A 19,673-nucleotide genomic window follows, 5' to 3' on the forward strand; every position below is an offset into this window, starting at 1 on the left:
TGTCAAAGGACTCTTGAACTTGCTTAGTGGCTCAAGAACCACATGGGGCTCTTCTAAGTTCCATGCCCTAATATGGCACCTGACCCCATGTTTCAGGAAAGTGGATAAAGCCATTGCCCAACAGGGCTTCTGGTTAGCATTTGGTTCCCACCCTGAAACACCTGCCACAGGAGGAACAGATAAATCTGTGTGCCTTCGTGATGCGCAGGCCTCATACTAAAGATAAAAGTAAATGTGTCTGAGCTGATCATCACAAATGTGGCTCTCAGCCAGCCATGGAGTGAGTACCAGCACCCTAACCAAAATAAAGGAATAGGGATGTAAATACTGATACTAACAAGCTGGTGTACTCCATTTGCTCTTCTCTCCTCCTGTGTTGGTCTTTGGGCAGAATTGCAATGTGTCTATGAGCAGCATTTTGATACTAGACCGAGAAAGAGGCATGCTTACATATTCTGAAAAAATCAATGAAACTCAGATCACCATTTAATATCAACAGAAATAGACCAGCTAGAAATATTTCAGTTTATTTAACTTTTGTTAAGTAGAATATGAATTTTTAGCTAGTAGTGCCAGAGAGTGGACTGTTTTTGTTTGTTTGTTTAACTGCTTGGTGCTTAATGAACACAGCTTTACAAAGGGTCTCAAAGAGATACAAGAGGGCCAAGCCCCAGGAAGCAAATCGCATGTTTTAAACAAAGATTATACAAAAAAAATTGATGTATACTCCATATTCCCTTTTTTTTGATGTTAGAAAGTGCAGATCTGAAAAGGTAGCAATTTATATTTACAATGCTAATCAGTACATCAACATGTGAGGAACAAAACTTTCCTTATTTGTCACCTCAAGTCCCAAGGTTTTAGCCCTGTTTTAACAGCCAATCAGCTGGGAAAGGTTAAATAAGCACAGAAAGACAGATTGCCAAGCACAAGGAAGGGATCAGCACTACACTAGATGATATCAGATCAAGGCTAAAGTTCCAAACACTTTCTTTTTATTAAAATTCATTCAGCATCACTGGCTGCTGTAATTAGCAGAGTAAGTTTCCTAAAAACAAGTGCAAAAAGGTCCCCCGCAAGCTCACTTCTGGAGCATGTGTTCTTGGAGGAGCGGGTACAAAAACTTGCACGAATCATCGTGCAGCATGTGTAGATGGGCCAAGCAGCAGGAAAGAACGCTGTCCCAGCAAAGCACCTGATTTCAGCTTGAGCCTCAAGAGAAAGGTCCCTTGTCCTCTGAACCCCAGCTCTGCAAGAAGTGAATGACACCAGTCCCTTGTTTCGAAACAGGTGTCTCATTGATGAGAGGCAAAACACACAAGCTGGAAAAGTAAGTCACATACCCACGCTCTCCCCTATGAGAGAAAACCTTTCTGTTTGCACCAAAAAAATGCTGTTTTTGCTTACCATTCTTTAGCATCCATTGAAAGAATTAACAATTGCCCATAGTTGTAGACAAGGGATTTTTTTTTATTATAAAGAACTTAACACAGAAGGGGACGGTGATCATCTTACCCCTCCCCCCACCCAAATTTTAAATATATCCTAGGCTACCAAGTCATCTGCCTGGAACAGCAAACAAGAGAACCAAATACATATTTATTAATGGTTGTTGATTTGGGAACCACATGGCATACACAAAGAAAGACAGCCACATCATTCTCCATAGAAAACTAGTGCATGCAATTAATGCTTCCATTACCATAGAACCCAATGACTATGTGGGAGGGAAGGGAGGGAGAGAGTAGTAGTTGGTCTGATGGTTGCTAGACAAAGATTAGATAACTTACTATTTTACCTCAGAAAGCTAGATCAGTGCTTTGTATTTAACTGGGCGTACATACTGTACTGTCTCGTAACATCACACCATTAAAAAAACACAAAACTTGCATGCAGGCAACAAAAAAGAAAAAGAAAAACTGCTAGTGAGAAAGAAAATGGCAGCAGATACTGGTCAGAGATTAAGCCTCTTAGCAAACTGGAATATCTTGCTCTAACCTCTTTGTCCTCAATTCACTACATCAGCCACAGTAAAGTTATGGGAAGAGAGTTTAATATTTTTTTGAAATGTGGCATGATCAGTTGTGGATAGTAAATCTCTTGCTCGTGCTTCAACCAGAATAAAGAAAGGAGAGGGGAGAATCAAAGTTCCTTTCCACATAAGGCACAGGACAAAGTAAACCCCATTTACATACTCAAGGCGAATGATTTTTTTTTACTGATGCAAATATGGTGACTTAAGCACATTATTTGTAACAAAAATCCCACCGTTGTACAAAAGAAACTGTTAATGCTAAAGTTTTATTCTCATACAATTTGCAGGCTGGAGCTGAAATGATTGCTCTAGGTTTAAATGTTAAGACCATACTATAATACAACCAGAACGTGATGCTGAGTTGGAGCTGGTACATAAAAAAAGAAAAGAGCAATTCAGACATGATTTTCTTTTTAATACAGTTTTGTTTCAAGAACGTTATAGTCAGCGAGCTCTCCTAAAACAGAAGAATAAGGGAGCCATGTTAAGATGAGGAACAAAAAATATTTAAGGTTAAAATGGGCAAAGTGGTTTATTCCGCAGCAAGAAGAGGAGGGGGTGGTGGATGGCGCCTGGTGAGGGGAACACATTCAGCAGCACTTGCTCTTCCAGCCTGTCACTCCTCCTCCACTGCTGATATCTACATTTTCACTGTTGGGCTCTTTTACAGGTGTCTATAACAAAAGAAGCAACACAGGAGAGTTACAAGGCATCCCAAGGTTCCACAACAGCCATTTCCTCAGTCCATGAAAAGAAGTCAAGCTGAATATTCAGACAAGTGTATTCTTTTAAGTACTCAGTGCCAAAAATTTGTTTTACATTCTTATGTAAACAGGAAAGGAAGTGGTGGGCAGGCGAAGCTACACCGAAATAAATGGGCCAGTGTAGTGTAGTGGCTAGAGTGGTGGACTAGGATCTGGGCAACCTGGTTTTGATTCCCTGCTGTACTATGAAAGCTTGCTGGGTGACTGTGGGCCAGTCACACACTCTCAGCCTAACCTACCTCACAGGGTTGTTGTGAGAGGGAAATGAAGTAGAGAATGATATAAGCCACTTTTGGGTTCCTATTGGGAAGAAAAGTGGGATATCAATGAATAAAAAATAAAAGAAATGGCATTTTAGAACACAGTCATGTTCTCATGCATGTTGATTTCCAAGCAATTTGGGAAACAACAAACTACTCTTTATTGCACCTTTTAAGCTCATGGCCTTTCACAATGTTAGAAGACTGGCTACTATTTGGGGGAATGAAGGGTGACATGTCAGCTAAGGGCAGCTTACAGTTTCAGCGATAGGGGGGGAAATTTATACACCAGGTCACATGAGCTCTTACAGTAAGCAATTAAGTCCGTAGTTACCTTTCGAAGAATGTCTTCTGCTAACGTGAGGAATGCCTTCTCAATGTTTATATTTGCTTTTGCACTAGTTTCGAAAAACCTAATACCGTGCTCCCTTGCAATCTAAACCAAAGAAAGAAAGAAAGCCTGTTAAGTTAGTAAACACTTCCTGTAGCTGGCACATATGGGTAACGGGCAACAGAGCCACCACTGCCCTCAGACTTCCCACAGCAGCGTACAGAACACGTTTAACCATAGCAGTAAAAGTCAAGTACTCATAAAGTCAGTCCAGCAATTGAAGTGTCACCCTTTCAAAGCAGGCATGTCACTCAATATGCAGAGACTGGGTTTGTTTGTTGAAGACATAACCAAATGGCACTAACATGACAGATTCCCCATAGGCCTACAGAGCACTCTGGGGGCTCTATGGGACAGGCCTCACTCTGAAGGGCAAAGGCGAGAAACCATTTGCAGTTCTCATTGGATTAGATCTATTGTATGAGGTCAAAAAGAAGGAAGAAAATATTCAATCCCACTGTTTTTCAACTTTAAGTTCATATTTTGAAGGTTTTCTTCTTGAGAAAAAGACAAGTCTGGGGTTTTCACATCTCATTATAACATCAAAGAGAAAATTCTGCAAAGCAAGTGCAACAAAACTACCAACCTGAGTGAGACAGCTGCTGGGTCTGTGAAAAATTTCAACACATGAAGGCTCACTGTAGCCCTCCAGCCCTGGCTAAGCTGACTGCTCTCAGTCCACTTTCAAGTGAGGCCACCCCAGGCAAAAGATGCCCCCTACATTCTTCCAGAGGAAACTTCCCCCAGGAAGCATCATAATCAAAAGCCAAGAATGGAGACACTTCACTGCTCAAGGGGAAAAGCCTGGCCACAGCCGCCTTCAGCTCTTTACCTCTGGACAGGCTGTCACTCACTCACCTGCTCGCCTTTTGCTTTTGGTACCACTCTCTTGTCTTCCATATCACACTTGTTTCCTAGCAGCATCCTCTCCACATCTTCATTGGCATGCTAAGGCAGAACCAGAAAACAACTCTTTAATGTCTGTGCACAGCCCCATACCAACTTCAAAGCGGAAATACATTTATGTAGGTATGTGCAGTCTACCATACCCTGTAATGTTTGTGAGGACCACGCCTTTCACTTGAGGCTATAGGATATTCTAAGGTAGGTGAAATCTTTCATGTAAGATAGGGAAAATACTCTTTCTATGACAACTGAAGGCTGTTTGTATCTGATTCTGTTGTCACACAATATTGGGAAAGTCTTTGCTAAAGAACTTTCAGCGCTTTAGAAATTTATGCTTTAATAAAGATACCAAATTATTCACTAATTTCAATTAGTATCACAAGTTAATTTCCTGTTTCATTAAGACACACATCATGGCTATGTTGCCTTTCAAGAAGCAAGGGAAAGGTGATTAAGACAAGAGGTGCTGATATGCTGTAGAATCTGGCTTTTCTGAAGCAGAATCGTTGTTTAGAAAAATGCCCAGTTCAGAAACTCTTTCACACCACATGTAGTATTTTCCTCTTGAAATTTGATTGGGAGTTTGAAGATATTCACGAATGATCCAACTGTGCTGTATGACATGGAGCATGGAAATGAGAGAGGTGCAATAGTCTTAAAGATGGGCTGTGGAGAAATACTCCACTCAGTGTTACTGTGACCAAAGGAGCTTCCTTAAGTCCTTAATCACTGCAAAGACAATGAAGCAGAACCAGAAAACTGCTTTTAATGCTTGTACACAGTCCTATACAAGCTACTATTACTATTAATACCAACGTTTGAAAGCAGAAATGAATTAACACCCCCCCCCGCCCAAGTTTACCTCAGCTCCCTCAAGCAAATATTGTGAAAGGGGAGGAGCTTAGCTACTCAATCACATCTACTAGAAGTGAGTTACATGGACTGAAGGCAAGCTAACAAACCATCCCACACAAATATGTACAGAAGGCTTGTACAGCTCTAGTTATGCCTAGTTTCTCAGCAAAAGAAAGCTAACTCAGCAAATGGCCTTGATGTGCCAACTGCCAAACTGCAACATGAGCTCAAACAGGACCCTGCCTCAAGCCTTGGCTCACTAAGTACTGACATCAGCTACCTGGGTCCAAATATAGATACCTTGGTGGTTTCCATCACAGCTCTACAGGGTGGCAGAAAGGGAGCCATGAAACAAGCACCTAATGTGCTGCACGATGCCAATCAGAACAGAGAAATGGAGGAATGATGCATGTAAAGAGATTTTCTACATCAAACCTAGCTAGAATTCAAACAATTGCAAGATCACCAAATTGGCCCCATCAGCCTTCAGTTCTTCAGATCGACAGTATACAGTTATCATCATGCCTGCCCTATATCTCCAGGTAGCCTTTCAGCCAAACCTCTCCCTTGCATTGTGGCCTTGTGGCTAGTGCCTCAAGCCCTGGCCATAATCTGTATTTATAGACTGAATATATGCAAGGCAAAATTGCAGTTAAAGCTGGGACACCAGCAACTTCCAGAAAAAATATGCACAGGACAATGATAACTATGATGGTAGCAAGAGAAGTGTGTGTGCGTCTGCCTGCTGCAGTGATGGAGAGATCATGCCAATATTTCGTTACTTTCGTTACTTAAAGTTACACTAGACTAATTTTAAAAAACCCTTCCACACAGAGCAGTATGACACATTTGTACTGAAGGCTCAAGAATCAAGATTAGCCTCAAGCACTGCTTCTAGAAGGCAGTGCTCCGAGTCTGTGAATTATCACCCCCTCTTCCCATGCATTTGCCTACTCCATTCTCTTCCAAAATCTACAATAATTCAGAGATTGCGAAGTCTATTTAAGTCATACCTGCCTTCTGACTTTTGAATTTGCTTAGCAGCGGAGAGTAAATGAAATCCCTTACACAGTTACTGGGAGAAAGGGCTGTTTAGTGGCTGCACCTCAGTTATAAAACTCTTTCCCAAGCAAGAATCACCTTGCACTAAGTGCAGGGAGAAATCTGGTCTATTTACATCTGGAAGGTGGAGATGTTAGAAGAGAGCAATCATTACAGGAAAAAACTGTTCTAGCTAGTTCTGACATTGTATAGACAGCTTTGACTAATCTTGGTTAATTAATTCTAGCTGCTCCAAATTATCTGCTGTTTTATTTTATTAATGGTTGTTTTGAATATTTCTAAGCCACTTTTAATACCATGGTCAGTAGAAGGTAACAAAGTCATTTTAGTCATGTGGATCCAAACATGGTGCTGAGTCCTGATGGCAATTCTGATCATTACTATCCACTGGGAGCCCATGTGAGGGACTGTCTCTTCCCATATACTCCCCGGAGGGTGCTGAGATCAGCCGGTAAGCACCTACTGGTGGTCCCGGGCCCCAGGGAGGCTCAATTGGCCTCAACCAGGGCCAGGGCCTTTTTGGTCCTGGCCCCAACCTGGTGGAACTGTCTGAGGACACCCAGGCCCGCCAAAATCTTGTCTCCTTCAGGCAGGCCTGTAAGACGGAGATGTTCCGCCAGGCGTATGGTTGAGGCCATTAGGGTTTCCACCAAATGAGCCTCTCTCCCGGTCTCTTCTATGTTTGTAGGGGGTATTGACCATCTACCCCCCATATATGAGCGACCACGCATGGTTAAGCCACACCTACACCTCCGTCAGATGTTATATGGTTTTTATACGGTGAGCAGGTGTTTTATTAGAAAGCTGTTAATTTATTGTGAATTTATCTTCCCTCCCCTGAGCTCGCTTGCGGGGAGGGCAGGATATAAATAAATAAATAATCTGATGAAGCACAGTCAAAGAAAAAGAAGCCAAGGAGGTCCATGACTAAAGTGTTAACTGATCATCAACTACAGAAGCCCTCATAATAATTAGAGCTTGGTCATTTTCAGTAACTGTGTTGGGTCAATTTCTTCCACTTCATTTGACACCCATCCAAGCGCCCTGCACACAAACCTCATCAGTAGCTTGACACCACTGGCATTACTCAAGCATCTAAGCAAATTCTTCGCTACTTGGTATAGAAGGAGACATTGAATAGCTCCTTGTTGCTAAGAGTTGTACCACCACTGAAAATGGAACCAAAGCCCATTAGACAGTTACCAAAAAAGATGCTTCCACATAGGTTTTATATGCAAGAGCAGTCAGCGTGACCTTCGTTCAGGAAAGGAGTTCCCGAAGGTCAGGAGATTAACAGAGATGTTACAAGGATGTCCAAATGTCTAAGAGGCAAGCTATTACAAGGAACATTAGAGGAAATCTTACACATAGCTTTGGATAAATAAAATTTACAGAAAGAGGATACATGGTTATAGTTTTGAAAGCATTTAAGGTAAAAGGACATCTCTACTAAGAGCATGTTGCAGTTAAACGTAATTCCAGTGAGGTAGCTGTGTTACAGTTTTGCAGCTAAAAAGACAGACCAAGAATTTCTGTACATAACTATGGCAGTTTAGCAATGGAAGAGGCTGTAGAATCATCTGCTGTGCAGATACGAAATATGGACAGGAAGCTCAAGATGGGTTAGCTACAGAAGCTCCTCATTGAATCTAATCGATAGGGTCCCTTTCAAACAAGGACTTGATATACAGCAGCACTTACTATTATGGCACATGCAACACACACATCCCACTGTTTCAGAAAGCCACTTTTTGCTATGCTGACCTTGTTTGTTTGTTTAATGTTTACAGTCAACGGCCATTAAGAACCATCAACAACAGGCTATGCAGACCTTCAAATGCACTGCACAGTGTTAACATTTTGTCCTCACCTCATCTATGTTTCTGAGCCATTTGCTGATGTTTTCAAAGCTTTTGGCATTGGTGATGTCATACACTAGCATGATTCCCATGGCACCCCTGTAGTAGGAGGTGGTGATGGTGTGAAACCGCTCCTGCCCTGCCGTGTCCCTGTGAAAGAAAGCAAAGACGCATTCAAATACAGTCTAGCCATGCCATAGGTTAAAAAAGTACAACCAAACAGTGATATTAGGCAGCCAGAAGTCACAAATTACTAACTTCCACTTCAGTATCATAAGGTAGTAAGAGAGACTAGATTGTGTAGAATGCTTAGTGCAGTCTGTGTTACCACTGAAAGGATCAGTCTGTTATAGGATAGGTCTCTCTTACACCATGTCCGGTGGATGCATTCACAGTAGCATGATATAGATCCAGAGGAGTTAGCCGTGTTAGTCTGTAGTAGCAAAATAGAAAAGAGTCCAGTAGCACCTTCAAGACTAACCAACTTTACTGTAGCATAAGCTTTCGAGAATCAGTTCTCTTCGTCAGATGTGATTCTCGAAAGCTTATGCTACAGTAAAGTTGGTTAGTCTTAAAGGTGTTACTGGATTCAGTATCATAAGTGCTTTTACCATGGCAGATCGAAGACCTTCCAAGCATCATAAGAAGCCCACTGAGTTTACTCAGTAAGCAATGTTGAAGAGAGGAAGAACCTAACCTAAAGGTCCTTTTGTCCCATCTCCACTAACTTCTGAATCCTTGAATTTTCTGTACTGCAAGCAGACTCACATGGCCATTTTGTACACTGCAAAGCAACTGAGAGTTGCTAATTTGGACCCAGCTATTGGCGCAAGTTTAGAGTATGTAAGCCGGAAAAGCTTCCGAGTAAGGGCTCAGCAAATACACAATGAGTCACTCTACTGTTTATTTAAAACATTTGTATGCTCCCATTCCAAAGCTCAAGGCAGTTCATGAACACACAATGTAAAATTCACAAACAAAAAACCCTAGGAATCTCTTTATGCTGACCAGAAAGCAGTGAGGAAGTATGTTACATAGCCCTGGTTTCAGTTCCTTGGTTACCAAATGTGTGCAGCAAGGGGCCTCCACTGCCAGGGACTCCAGGGGTGTTATGAATTACTGCATATTCAGCACAGCATCCCAAGGGGTCCCTGCAATCTACAGGCTCTCCCTTCACACAGCACTCATCATAATGACTGACATTTTACTAATATAGAAATGAAGCCCAGATGGCAGCTCGTCTGTTAAACAATCTCAAACCGACTCAGAATTAGAGTACAAGAACACAGCATGTATAAATAGGCAGCAGATTACCATCTGATGGAAAGCTCTTAAGAACCAAACATAATACTGCAGGGAAGAATCAAAATTACCTGATTGTACAGACACCACTTCTGCCTGGATTGGAAACAGAATAGCTTACAAAGAATAACAGGCACAGTTACAGGTTGCAGTGTATTCTGAACTAGCTTCAAGGAGTGAGCTGTCACCAAATGACAAAGGCAAGACAAAAAAAAACTTAAGCAGTTAAGACTTCCAGCATGACTGAAGATATTTCTACTGCAAAGCACATGAGGTGCTTCTCCACTACCATCACAGGATTTGCCAAGAACTCATAGAAAGCTGTTTTACACTGGTCTCAGAAGTACCCACAAAGTAGGTATGTTAATCTCTTACTGGGAAAGTACACAGGACAGAGTGGGGATCGTTTAGTTAAGCCGTCTTCTGCTGCAGAAGCTGATGAGGGGCACTGTGGCTTAGTGAAAGAGCATCTGCTTTGCACAGAGAAGGTCCCAGGTTCAACTGAAAGTATCTCAAGTTAAAAAAATCAGACAGGAAGTAATGTGAAAGACCTTTACCTGGAAAGCTACTGCCAGAGTGGACAGTACTGACTGCGACAGACCAAGGGTCTGATTCCATCTGAGGCAGCTTCATGTGTTCCTCTGACAGCAATCCAAGCTACACCACCTGTTCCCCAGCAACACACACATCAATTCCTTGCTGCTACTCCATTCCCAGCGCCTTCAGGGACAGTATTATCTCCATACCTATTATTTCATCTACTGTCTTAAGACAACCAACTTGTTTGCATCACATTTGAGGCAGGCTGGAGTTTTATGAACATAAAAACTAAGGTTGGGAAATCTAAACAGTAGTACAAATACAGTGAGCAGTAAGTTGGAAATTTGTTGTAAGTTCAGCAACCACCCAAGGGAGTAATGCTTTTAGAAGGGAAGCAATTTTGTTATCTTAATGCTTTTATATTAATAGCAAGAAGATCATGTAACAACTATAATGCACTGCAATGCCATGAAATGCTAAGCAGCCTTCCCGCACTGAAGGGAATTGTTGTCTTCAGCAATGAAAGCTTTCTTCATTTTCACTCATGGAATTTTACTGAAGGGTTGCTCTATTGTAGCCTTTTAGCAAGCTTGTGACACACATCCCTTAGTTGCAGCTTCTAAAATCTCTATTCAAACCAGTAATGCAAGGGTGTGTGTGGGGGGGGGGGGAATGGAGGTTTAAGTAGGTGGCCAGAAAAGATTTGGGACAAGATAAAAGGAATAGCTAAAAGGGAACTGACCTTTGGACACTTACCGTGAAGGGTCCTTCTCCTCTGAGGTTAGGAGGACATCTTAGGTGATTCCCACTGTCCAATCGGGAAGGCAGGAAGTCAAATTCATCTTCCTCGGCATGTGGGACCACCCTCTTAGGCTCTCAGTTCTGGTGGATCCCCACAGCAGTATCCTCTCCACACTGAAAACAACTGAACCTGTAACTATAACTGCAACTATAACACAAAACCCTGTTGGGCTGTTAGTAGACCAATACTCAATTTAGAGAGAAGAACAGTTTAGACTCAGCAAGGCAAGCAGAGTAAGTGGAAGATAGAAGATGAAAATCTAGGGAGGGTAAGATGTCCTCCTAACCTCAGAAGAGAAGGACCCTTCACAGTAAGTGTCCAAAGATCCATTCTCCCTCTGAGGCAAAGGACATCTTGGGTGCTCCCAAAGCAGTCCCCTTATGTTCCAGGCGGGATTATATCTTCATCCTCAACGACATGCTGAAGAACTCTTCTCCCAAAGGCTGCGTCAGCCGATGCATACGTAAGCAGATGGTAGTGCTTGACAAAGGTTGAAAGTGAAGACCACGTGGCTGCCTTACATATGTCTTCTACTGAAGCATTCTTCCTCAGGGCTGCATTAGCTGCTGCGCTCCGTGTCAAGTGTGTTGTTATTCTGGAAGGAATGTCCAACTTGAGACTTTTATATGCCTCTTTGATGCAAGTTTTAATACTGTACGCAATAGCCACAGCCGACATGCACGATCCTAGTTTAGGTGGCGTAATATTGACAAAGAGCAAATCCATCTGTCTCAACTGTTCAGTCCAGATTAGGTACACCTTAAGAGCCCTGCGCACGTCTAGGGTGTGCCATTCTTGTCCCTTTGCGTGTCTGGGATTTGGGCAGAAAGATGGCAAATTGATCTCTTGCGTACGATAGAACGTGGAATACGCCTTGGGTAAAAAGGTCGGGTCTGTCCTCAGTATCACTTTGTCTTTATGAAAGATACACAAGTCTGGATGTGTGGAAAGAGCCGACATCTCAGAAATACGACGAGCAGAAGTTATTGCCACCAAGAAAATCGTTTTCAGTTTCAACCATCGTAAAGACACATCCCTCAGAGGCTCAAAGGGTGGTTTGGTAAGAGCTGATAATACCGCATGCAGTTGCCATGTAGGAAAGTGGTGTACCATCGAAGGGTTCAGTAACGTCGCCCCCCCCAAAGGAATCTGCAGACATGAGGATGTACTGCAAGAGAGTATTTCTCAATAGTGGGTATGATAGTGCTGATTGCTGCTGTTTCCTTAGGGTTGCTGGTTTCAGTCCTCTGTCAAGTCCCTCCTGCAAAAAACTCAGGATGTTGTGGAGGGAAGGGCTCCTAGGTACAACCCTCTTACTTTTGCACCATCTAACAAACGCCTTCCAGGTGATGTTGTAGATTCTAGTCGTGGACTTCTTTCTCGAAGCCAAGAGAGTATTTATTACCTCCGGGGGGTAGCCCTTCTGTTGGAGAGATTCCCTTTCAATTTCCATCCTGTCAGTGACCACCACCCTGGCTGTGGGTGCCATACTGGACTCTGTTGTAATAGGTCCGATAGCACTGGCAGGCACAGGGGGGGCTTGATGGACATGAGCTGTACAGTAGAAAACCAAGGACTCCTCGGCCACCAAGGAACCACCACAAGTACTGTTGCCTTTTGTTCTCATATCTTCCTCAGGTTTGGGTATTAACGGAAGAGGAGGGAAGGCGTATAGTAGGCCCTTTGGCCACCGAGAGGTCAACGCATCCGTGTCTTCCACTTCCAGGTGGTAGTACCTCACAAAGAATCGAGGGAGCTGGTGGTTCAGATGCGAGGCAAACAGATCCACTGTTGGCATTCCGAAGTGACTTGTCAGAAGATGGAACACATCTCTTTTGAGTGACCATTCCCCTGGGTGAAGGTCTTCCCTGCTCAGTAAGTCTGCCTCGATGTTGAGAACTCCCTTGATGTGTTCCGCTTGTATTGAAAGAAGGTTGTCTTCCACCCAGCTGATCAGCTTGTTCGCCTCCCTTTGCAAGCGGGATGATCTGGTTCCCCCTTGTTTGTTGATATAAGCCTTGGTCATGATGTTGTTCATGCGAACAAGTATGTGACATTTGGCTATGTCGTATCTGAAGTGTCGTAGTGCCTGATGGGCAGGCTTGATTCTCTTACTGTCCATTGACCCTGAACTGGAGACCCCTCCAGGGTTGCTCCCCAACCTGACAGACTGGCATCCGTGAAGAGTTGTACAAACTGAGGAGTCAGAAAGCTCTTCCCTTGTCCCAGGTTGGCATTTACAGTCCACCATCGTAGGCTGTCCTTGACTGGTTGGGGAACCCTCAACTTGACAGTCCTTTTCTGAGCTATCTGTAACTGGAAGGGTCTCAAGAATGCTTGTAGGGGTAATATATGGAAGCACCCCTAGTAGATCGCTTCTGCATCTGCAACTAACAGACTCAGTAACTTGGCTAGTTCCATCAGAAGAAAGATGGGCTGTCTGATCATGGCTGAGGCCAGCTGCTTGGTTTTGAGCCTTTTAACCTTGGTAAGGAAAAAAACGACACTTTTGAGTGTCTAGCAACAGTCCCACGTGTTCCAAACATTGTGAGGGCTTCAGAGAACACTTGGCCAAGTTTATTAAGAATCCATGATCCTGTAGGAATTGGGTGATGGTAGCTGTATCCTGGAGCAATGTTTCCCTCAAACTGGACGTTATCAAAATATCATCCAAATAAGGGTGCAGATGAAATCCCATCTCCCTGAGTTTGATCTCCCTGAGGTTTCACGAGAACCTTCGTGAAGACCCTCGGGGCGGTAGCCATCTCAAAAGGCATTGCTCGAAACTGAAGATGTACGCCCGCCACACAGAACCTGAGGTACTGACGATGAGCTGAGGCGATAGGGATGTGCAGGTATGCTTCCATCAGATCTACTGACGTAAAAATTCTCCCTGTTGTAGTGCCTCTGCAATCGAGCGCAGTGTTTCCATCCAAGTGTCGGATCCTGATGAAGCGATTCACATACTTGAGGTCCAGAATGGATCTCCAGTCTCCATTCCTCTTCGGGATCGTGAAAAAGATTGAATATACCCCTTTCCCCCGCTGGCTGGGGGGAACTGGTTCTACTGCTCGAATGTCTATTAGATGTTGAATGGCTTTGGCCGTAATCTTTCGTCTGTGTGGATCCTTCTTGAGAGAAGTGAGAAATTGCTCTGGTGAAAACGAGACTAATTCTATCGAATCGCCGTTGAACACTACCTCTCTGACCCAGGCACCTGTCTCATGATTCAACCACGTGTCTTGAAAGAGAAGTAGACGGCCTCCCAACGGAGCATCCAAAGAGTCAGGGCTTATGTCCCTTCTCCTCTGCATCACGTCTGCCGCCACAGTTCATCTGTTGACGTGGCGACCTGGCATGAAAGGTTCCTCTACGGGACTGGTTGCCCTGAAAATTCCAGGATCTCTTGTTCTCTGGACCACTTCTGGCGAGTGTGTGTTGTGTACGAAAGGGTTGGAAGCCGAAGGTCCTTCTCTCTGATCTCTTCAAGGACTTTGGGAGTGCCTTCTTTTTGTCCTTAGTTTCCACGAGTATTTTCTCTAACTGGTCCCCAAACAGCTTTCCTCTCTGAAAGGGATAGGACATCAGAATAACCTTGGATGGAACGTCCGCTGGCCACGCCCTAAGCCACAGAAGGCGTCTGGTCACTGTTGACGAAGCCATGGCCCTAGAGGCAAACAGAGCATCTAGTGTTGCATTGGCTGTGAACGTGCTGGCCTTGAGTATTCTGTTAGCACCTTCTAGGAGACTGTTAGCACCTTCTAGGAGACGTCTGTTGTTCTCTGGGAGGAGCTGAATCAAACATCTGACCCACACGACCGAGGCTCTCCTCCGAGTCCGATGACTCATTAGAAGCCACGGTGACCTCTTTCTCTCGATGAAAGGAAGAGAGAAAGAGAGCTTGAAAGGTAGAGATGGAAATCAGAATCAGAAGAAGTTAAGGCAAAAGGCAAAAAGGAAAGGTGAAAGTAGTTAAAGAAGTTAGGTAGCTCAGCTAACCTAAAAAGAACTGTTCTCCCAGGAGGCAGGAACAGAACTGAGAGCCTAAGGGGGTGGTCCCACACGCCAAGGAAGAGGAAGAGGAATTTGACTTCCTGCCTCCCCGATTGGACGGTGGGAATCACCCAAGATGTCCTCCGCCTCAGAGGGAGAAGATAAAAGGGACAGCATCCACCTTGCAGGACTCTTGTGTATAGCACTTAGAAAGAAGCACAAATGTATATTTAGGAAAATATGTAGTGTACAATATTAAATCTAGAAACTGTTTCATAAAGTGATTCATTATATAAGCAAGAACAAATTCTCAAATTGCATGAAGACACTCATACTACAAGCTTTCAGTGCTTTCAGCTGAGCCTGGAAAACTTATGCAGCATTCACTTTGTTGGTTTTCCATCCTGCCATCTTTGAACACGTGAAGCTGCCTTATACCAAGTTAGATCATCAAGGCCATTGTCTACTTTGAGTGGCATCAGCTATTCAGGGGATCAGAGGTGCTGTTATTTTTTTTACATCACCTGCTACCTGATTCTTTTAGTAGAAGATGTCAGAGATTGAACCTGAGACCTCCTGCACACAAAGCAAATATTCTACAACTGAGCCACACCCCCTTTCCCCTTAATAACATTGTCTCCAGCCCCACAGCCTCTTTGCAAAGGCAAGCACCTGTTCTGTGCAACATCCAGGATGCTTTCCACATCAGGATCACATTACATTAAAAACCCTTTATCATTCATATCCTCTTGAGGATTCAATTGATACTTCACTTAGCCCTCTGGGGATTGGAGATTCTAGTAGCCCTTTACTCATTAACAATCATGGCTATGTGATAACTTATGCTAGTAAAGCCACAGCTCAGTGGAGGTCAATACACTTGGCATAAAGGCAGATCCAAATTCAACCGCTGACGTTTCCAATTAAAAGATCCCAGGTTAAAGGCTAGGAAAGTTTCACCTGAGATTCTAGAGAAAGAAAGCAGCATAAGGTGGTGATAGAGAAAATGTTTTTCTTCATTATCATTATAACAGTTATATTAAACTCTTACAAAATTATTCAAGGTGGTTTGTGATCTCTTAATACTGAGACTGGATCCCTTTGGAGAGAAAATTCAGCTGAACGGTCTGGCGCTTTTACTAGGTTCTTTACTGATGGTTGCTAGAAGCATCTGTTTATCACAGCAGCATGAAGAGGGTGGATTTGGCCTTACTGACTGATGTAGACAGAGTGGCTTGTGCCTATGAAGCATACCATCTGCAATACAGATTTTGCCTCTTCTGACCAATTAAATCAAGCTGAGACAAATTTGGAGCATGTCTTGGGAGGACTGAACTCCTCTTTAGTAGAGAGAAAATTTCCTTTAGCTTTGAAGGAGGCAGTGGTCAGGCCTTTATTAAAGAAACTTTCATTAGTCAAATATAATCTGGATAATTATAGGCCAGATTCAGATCTCCCCCTTTTAGGCAAAGGGAGTGAGAACAGGTGGCAACAGATCAAATGCGGGCACATCTAAATCATGCACCTGCCCGAGACATTTTACAATCTGGTTTCAGGCCAGTCTATAGGACAAAAATGACTAGGTCTTTAACTGGACAACCTCCATTTCTGTTAGAACTTGTCTCCTGCCTTTGATTTTACAGATCACAACATTTTATTACAATGGACGGAGAGGCTTATGGAGATAAAAGGAATGGCTTTTTGCTGGCTTCAGTTCTTTAAAAATCTAAACAAACTAAGGAAGTCATCACTGGAGATCTAGAATAATCTGTTTGAGAATTGGAATATGGATTACTTATTTTGTCCCCTATGCTCTCCAATATTTATCATCAACTACTAAATGAGATCACCCAAAGTTCTGGAATTAGGTGTCATCAATATGCTGATAACATAGTGATGTCATCCCCCCTCCCCCTGACAGTGTCTGGATATTATGATCAAACTCATCAAGGAGGAACATGCTGAAGCCAAATCCAGACAAAGATAGATGTGCTGCTCTTAGGAAAGTCTGTGTTACTGGAAGGAATCCAGTTCGCATCTACTTGATGGTGCAGTTACCATTAGCAAACTCTGTCAAGACCCTGACCATCCCTGTTAAATCTTGTATTATTGCTAGAAAAACAGTGGTGGCTACAAATTACGTTTTTCATCTGTATCATATTCATAGACTATCAAACCTCCTGAACAAGGCTGACTTTGCTGTATAACATGAGCATTACCCTCCCAGTCAACCTAGAAGCTTCTGCTAGCTCAGAATGTGACTGCCCATTTGTTAACCAGGAAAAGCTGCTTCTGTGAAGTAGCTCAACAATTAAGAAAGCTTTACACACTACTCATTTGCTTTCAAGCTGAATTCAAGGTGCTAGTGCTGAGCTTTAAAGTTTTTCATGTCCTGGAGACCCAAGTATTTGAAGGACCATCTGTTCCCGCCTGCCACTTACTTTCTGCTGGTCAAAATGGGCCAAACAGGGTGGCACAGCAGGTCGTCATGACCAACTAATATGCCTTTATTATAGCTGCCCCACAGCTGTGGAAAGAATTCCCCATGGAGAACTGTCAGATCTCACTGCTGCTAGCTTTTAGGAGGGTTGTAAAGATCTTTATTTCAAAAGGTGCTCTAATTAAATTTGTGAAAATCTTTCCTATCTGAGATTTTTATTCATTATGATTTTAAGTTCTAGGTAAGAGGGTTTTTAATTGATACTAGCAGTCTTAGGCTCTAAGGAGGACAGGTGGGTTACAATATATTTTTAAATAGACCTTATTTCTTCAACTGGGTGCAGTTACAACAGGACAAACCGAAAAACCAGGATTTGCAAAAGCATGAGCAGGGTCATGCTTTCCCTCTACTTATTCATCTAAAGACCCAGTCCTTAAATTGGAAGCTGTGGTAGGACAACAAAATGCAGCAGATGAGCAGTGAAAAAACATTCAATTGGAAGACCTCAGCCTTTCAACATAGGATGCTGATGGGAAACAATGTAAGCATATTTCCAATCACAGTGACTGCAGCCAATCAGAAGACTATTTTACTAATTTACAAGCGTTTTATTCAAATAAAAATCAGGATCCCCTCTACCTGCCATTTTGTAAACCATGTCCCATTGCTTCCACATAGCCTCTAAAAACCACCAAAGGGATGAAGAGATTCACATAAAAAAGGCAAGGGAGGTACTCAATACATGTCAATAAGCAGCAAATTTTAGAATAAATACATGTTCCAGGGCAAATAACTGAAAGTTTACTGCAAACTGAGCAACAGAATTCCTAACTGCTTATTGCTGGACATGGTCAATAATGTTCCATTTTGAAGTTTCAGGATACATTCATACTATTGTGTAAAATAAAGAAAAGGCTTGATACATACAGCACCAGAGCTTTTGTGGTAATACAGTTGTAAGGACTCCCCTTTTCTTTCCTTAGCAAGTTCTAGCTATACTGGGAGACTGACTGCATAATATGTCACTGAAGGCAGAGCCACAGTCAGGGCCAGCAGATGAGCAGTAAAAATGCATTATATCAGAGCTTCTCCGCCTTTTGTCCTAAGATGTTGGTGGGGAACCAAGATTTTAGAAGTCACCCTGATCCAATTCATTATATACTGTTTGCAGAATCAGCAACAGCTATAAAAACAGACTGGAATCAGGAAGTGTTCCCAGGAAACATCACTGGGCCGATTTGCCTTTTTCCTTCTGGGTATGCAACTGACTAGGGGTCTGCGCTCTGAATAATCTTCTTCTATTCTTTAGTTATTAAAAAAGAAAACCTTTATGTTGCAGAAAGGGATTGCTGAGAGAGCAGAACACTAGTTAATTGCATCTCAGATGATCCAGGTAGAACCCACATGGGAGAAGGAGAAGTCGGTAGCATACATGCACCACTGAGGTTCACAATGACAGTGAACACTAATTTAGCAATACATATTTGGCTAGCAGTCTGTGCACAGAATTAACAATAAATCATTAGTAGACACTTGCTTCCTCCAGAAATCACACAGCGGATTTTCCCTATGTTATGGTCTACTTTAACACTCTAATTTTTATACCCTTGTTGTTGTTTAACACTACTTGCTACTAAATTTAAATCTCATCAAACAATTAAGCAGCTGACCTTGCAGAGATAATATGCAGCGACACATGGCCATTTTATTTCTCACATGCACATAAAATTAAATCTAGACACATGGACATTTTGATTTCTTCAGACCAATGCAGTTTTCTGCGAACATGACCTAAGTCCTGTATTCAAATGTGTGCCTCCTCATGGTTGGTTTTTTTTTGGGGGGGGGGGGGAGACATACATAAAGCACTGAGCATATATATGCTGAAAATTGTCACCATTTTGGCTGTTTACTATTATTTCCCCTCAGCTGGAGATCATGTTGTAAACAAGATGACCTCACAACACTTGTGCAACCAGATAGATGTGTCACAGAACACAAATAAATGCAGTTCACAAAGCACTGCCCTCTCCCTGAATAGGTGAATGTTTTCATCCCCTTCAGTGCAGTCACCCAAATTTCATTATGCAGTACATATAAAAGAGTACCAGCTTTCTGATGGTGCCAGGAGTGTTTAAGTAGTCTGCCTCCACTCTTAGTGCTGTTTGCAGCAAATTCAGAAGTGTTACTTACCATATCTGTAGCTTGATCTTCTTTCCTTGCAATTCAACTGTTTTGATCTTGAAATCTATCCCTATGAAATGAAATGAAAGGCAAATTTAGCAATAAAATATTACAGCATGCCCAGAAAAACTATTTAAGTGCCCTACACACTGGCAATGGGAAAAGCCTTACCCCTTGTATACATGAATACACACCCTCAATAAAGCATTGAGCATATTTATGTAAGACTGACACTGCAAGATTAAACTACCGAGCTGTGCTGGTGATCAACATATGCCAC

The 19,673-nt window shown here is 42.8% G+C and overlaps 1 protein-coding gene across 1 annotated transcript in view; it reads right to left on the minus strand.

Moving 5' to 3' along the window:
- Positions 1–511: 511 nt before the first annotated feature.
- The window catches only part of RAB10 (RAB10, member RAS oncogene family), a 40,246-nt gene continuing 21,084 nt past the window's right edge, over positions 512–19,673 (minus strand). The window contains exons 2-6 of the mRNA XM_054989055.1: positions 19,403–19,463; positions 8,144–8,282; positions 4,309–4,398; positions 3,394–3,495; positions 512–2,709 (exon numbers count right to left, since the gene is read on the minus strand). Coding sequence (XP_054845030.1) covers positions 2,626–2,709; positions 3,394–3,495; positions 4,309–4,398; positions 8,144–8,282; positions 19,403–19,463 — 476 coding nt within the window. The 3' untranslated portion in view covers positions 512–2,625. The remainder of the gene's footprint in view (positions 2,710–3,393; positions 3,496–4,308; positions 4,399–8,143; positions 8,283–19,402; positions 19,464–19,673) is intronic.

The sequence above is a fragment of the Eublepharis macularius genome, chromosome 1 (genome assembly GCF_028583425.1).
Source record: "Eublepharis macularius isolate TG4126 chromosome 1, MPM_Emac_v1.0, whole genome shotgun sequence".
In the NCBI taxonomy this organism is placed as follows: domain Eukaryota; kingdom Metazoa; phylum Chordata; class Lepidosauria; order Squamata; family Eublepharidae; genus Eublepharis; species Eublepharis macularius.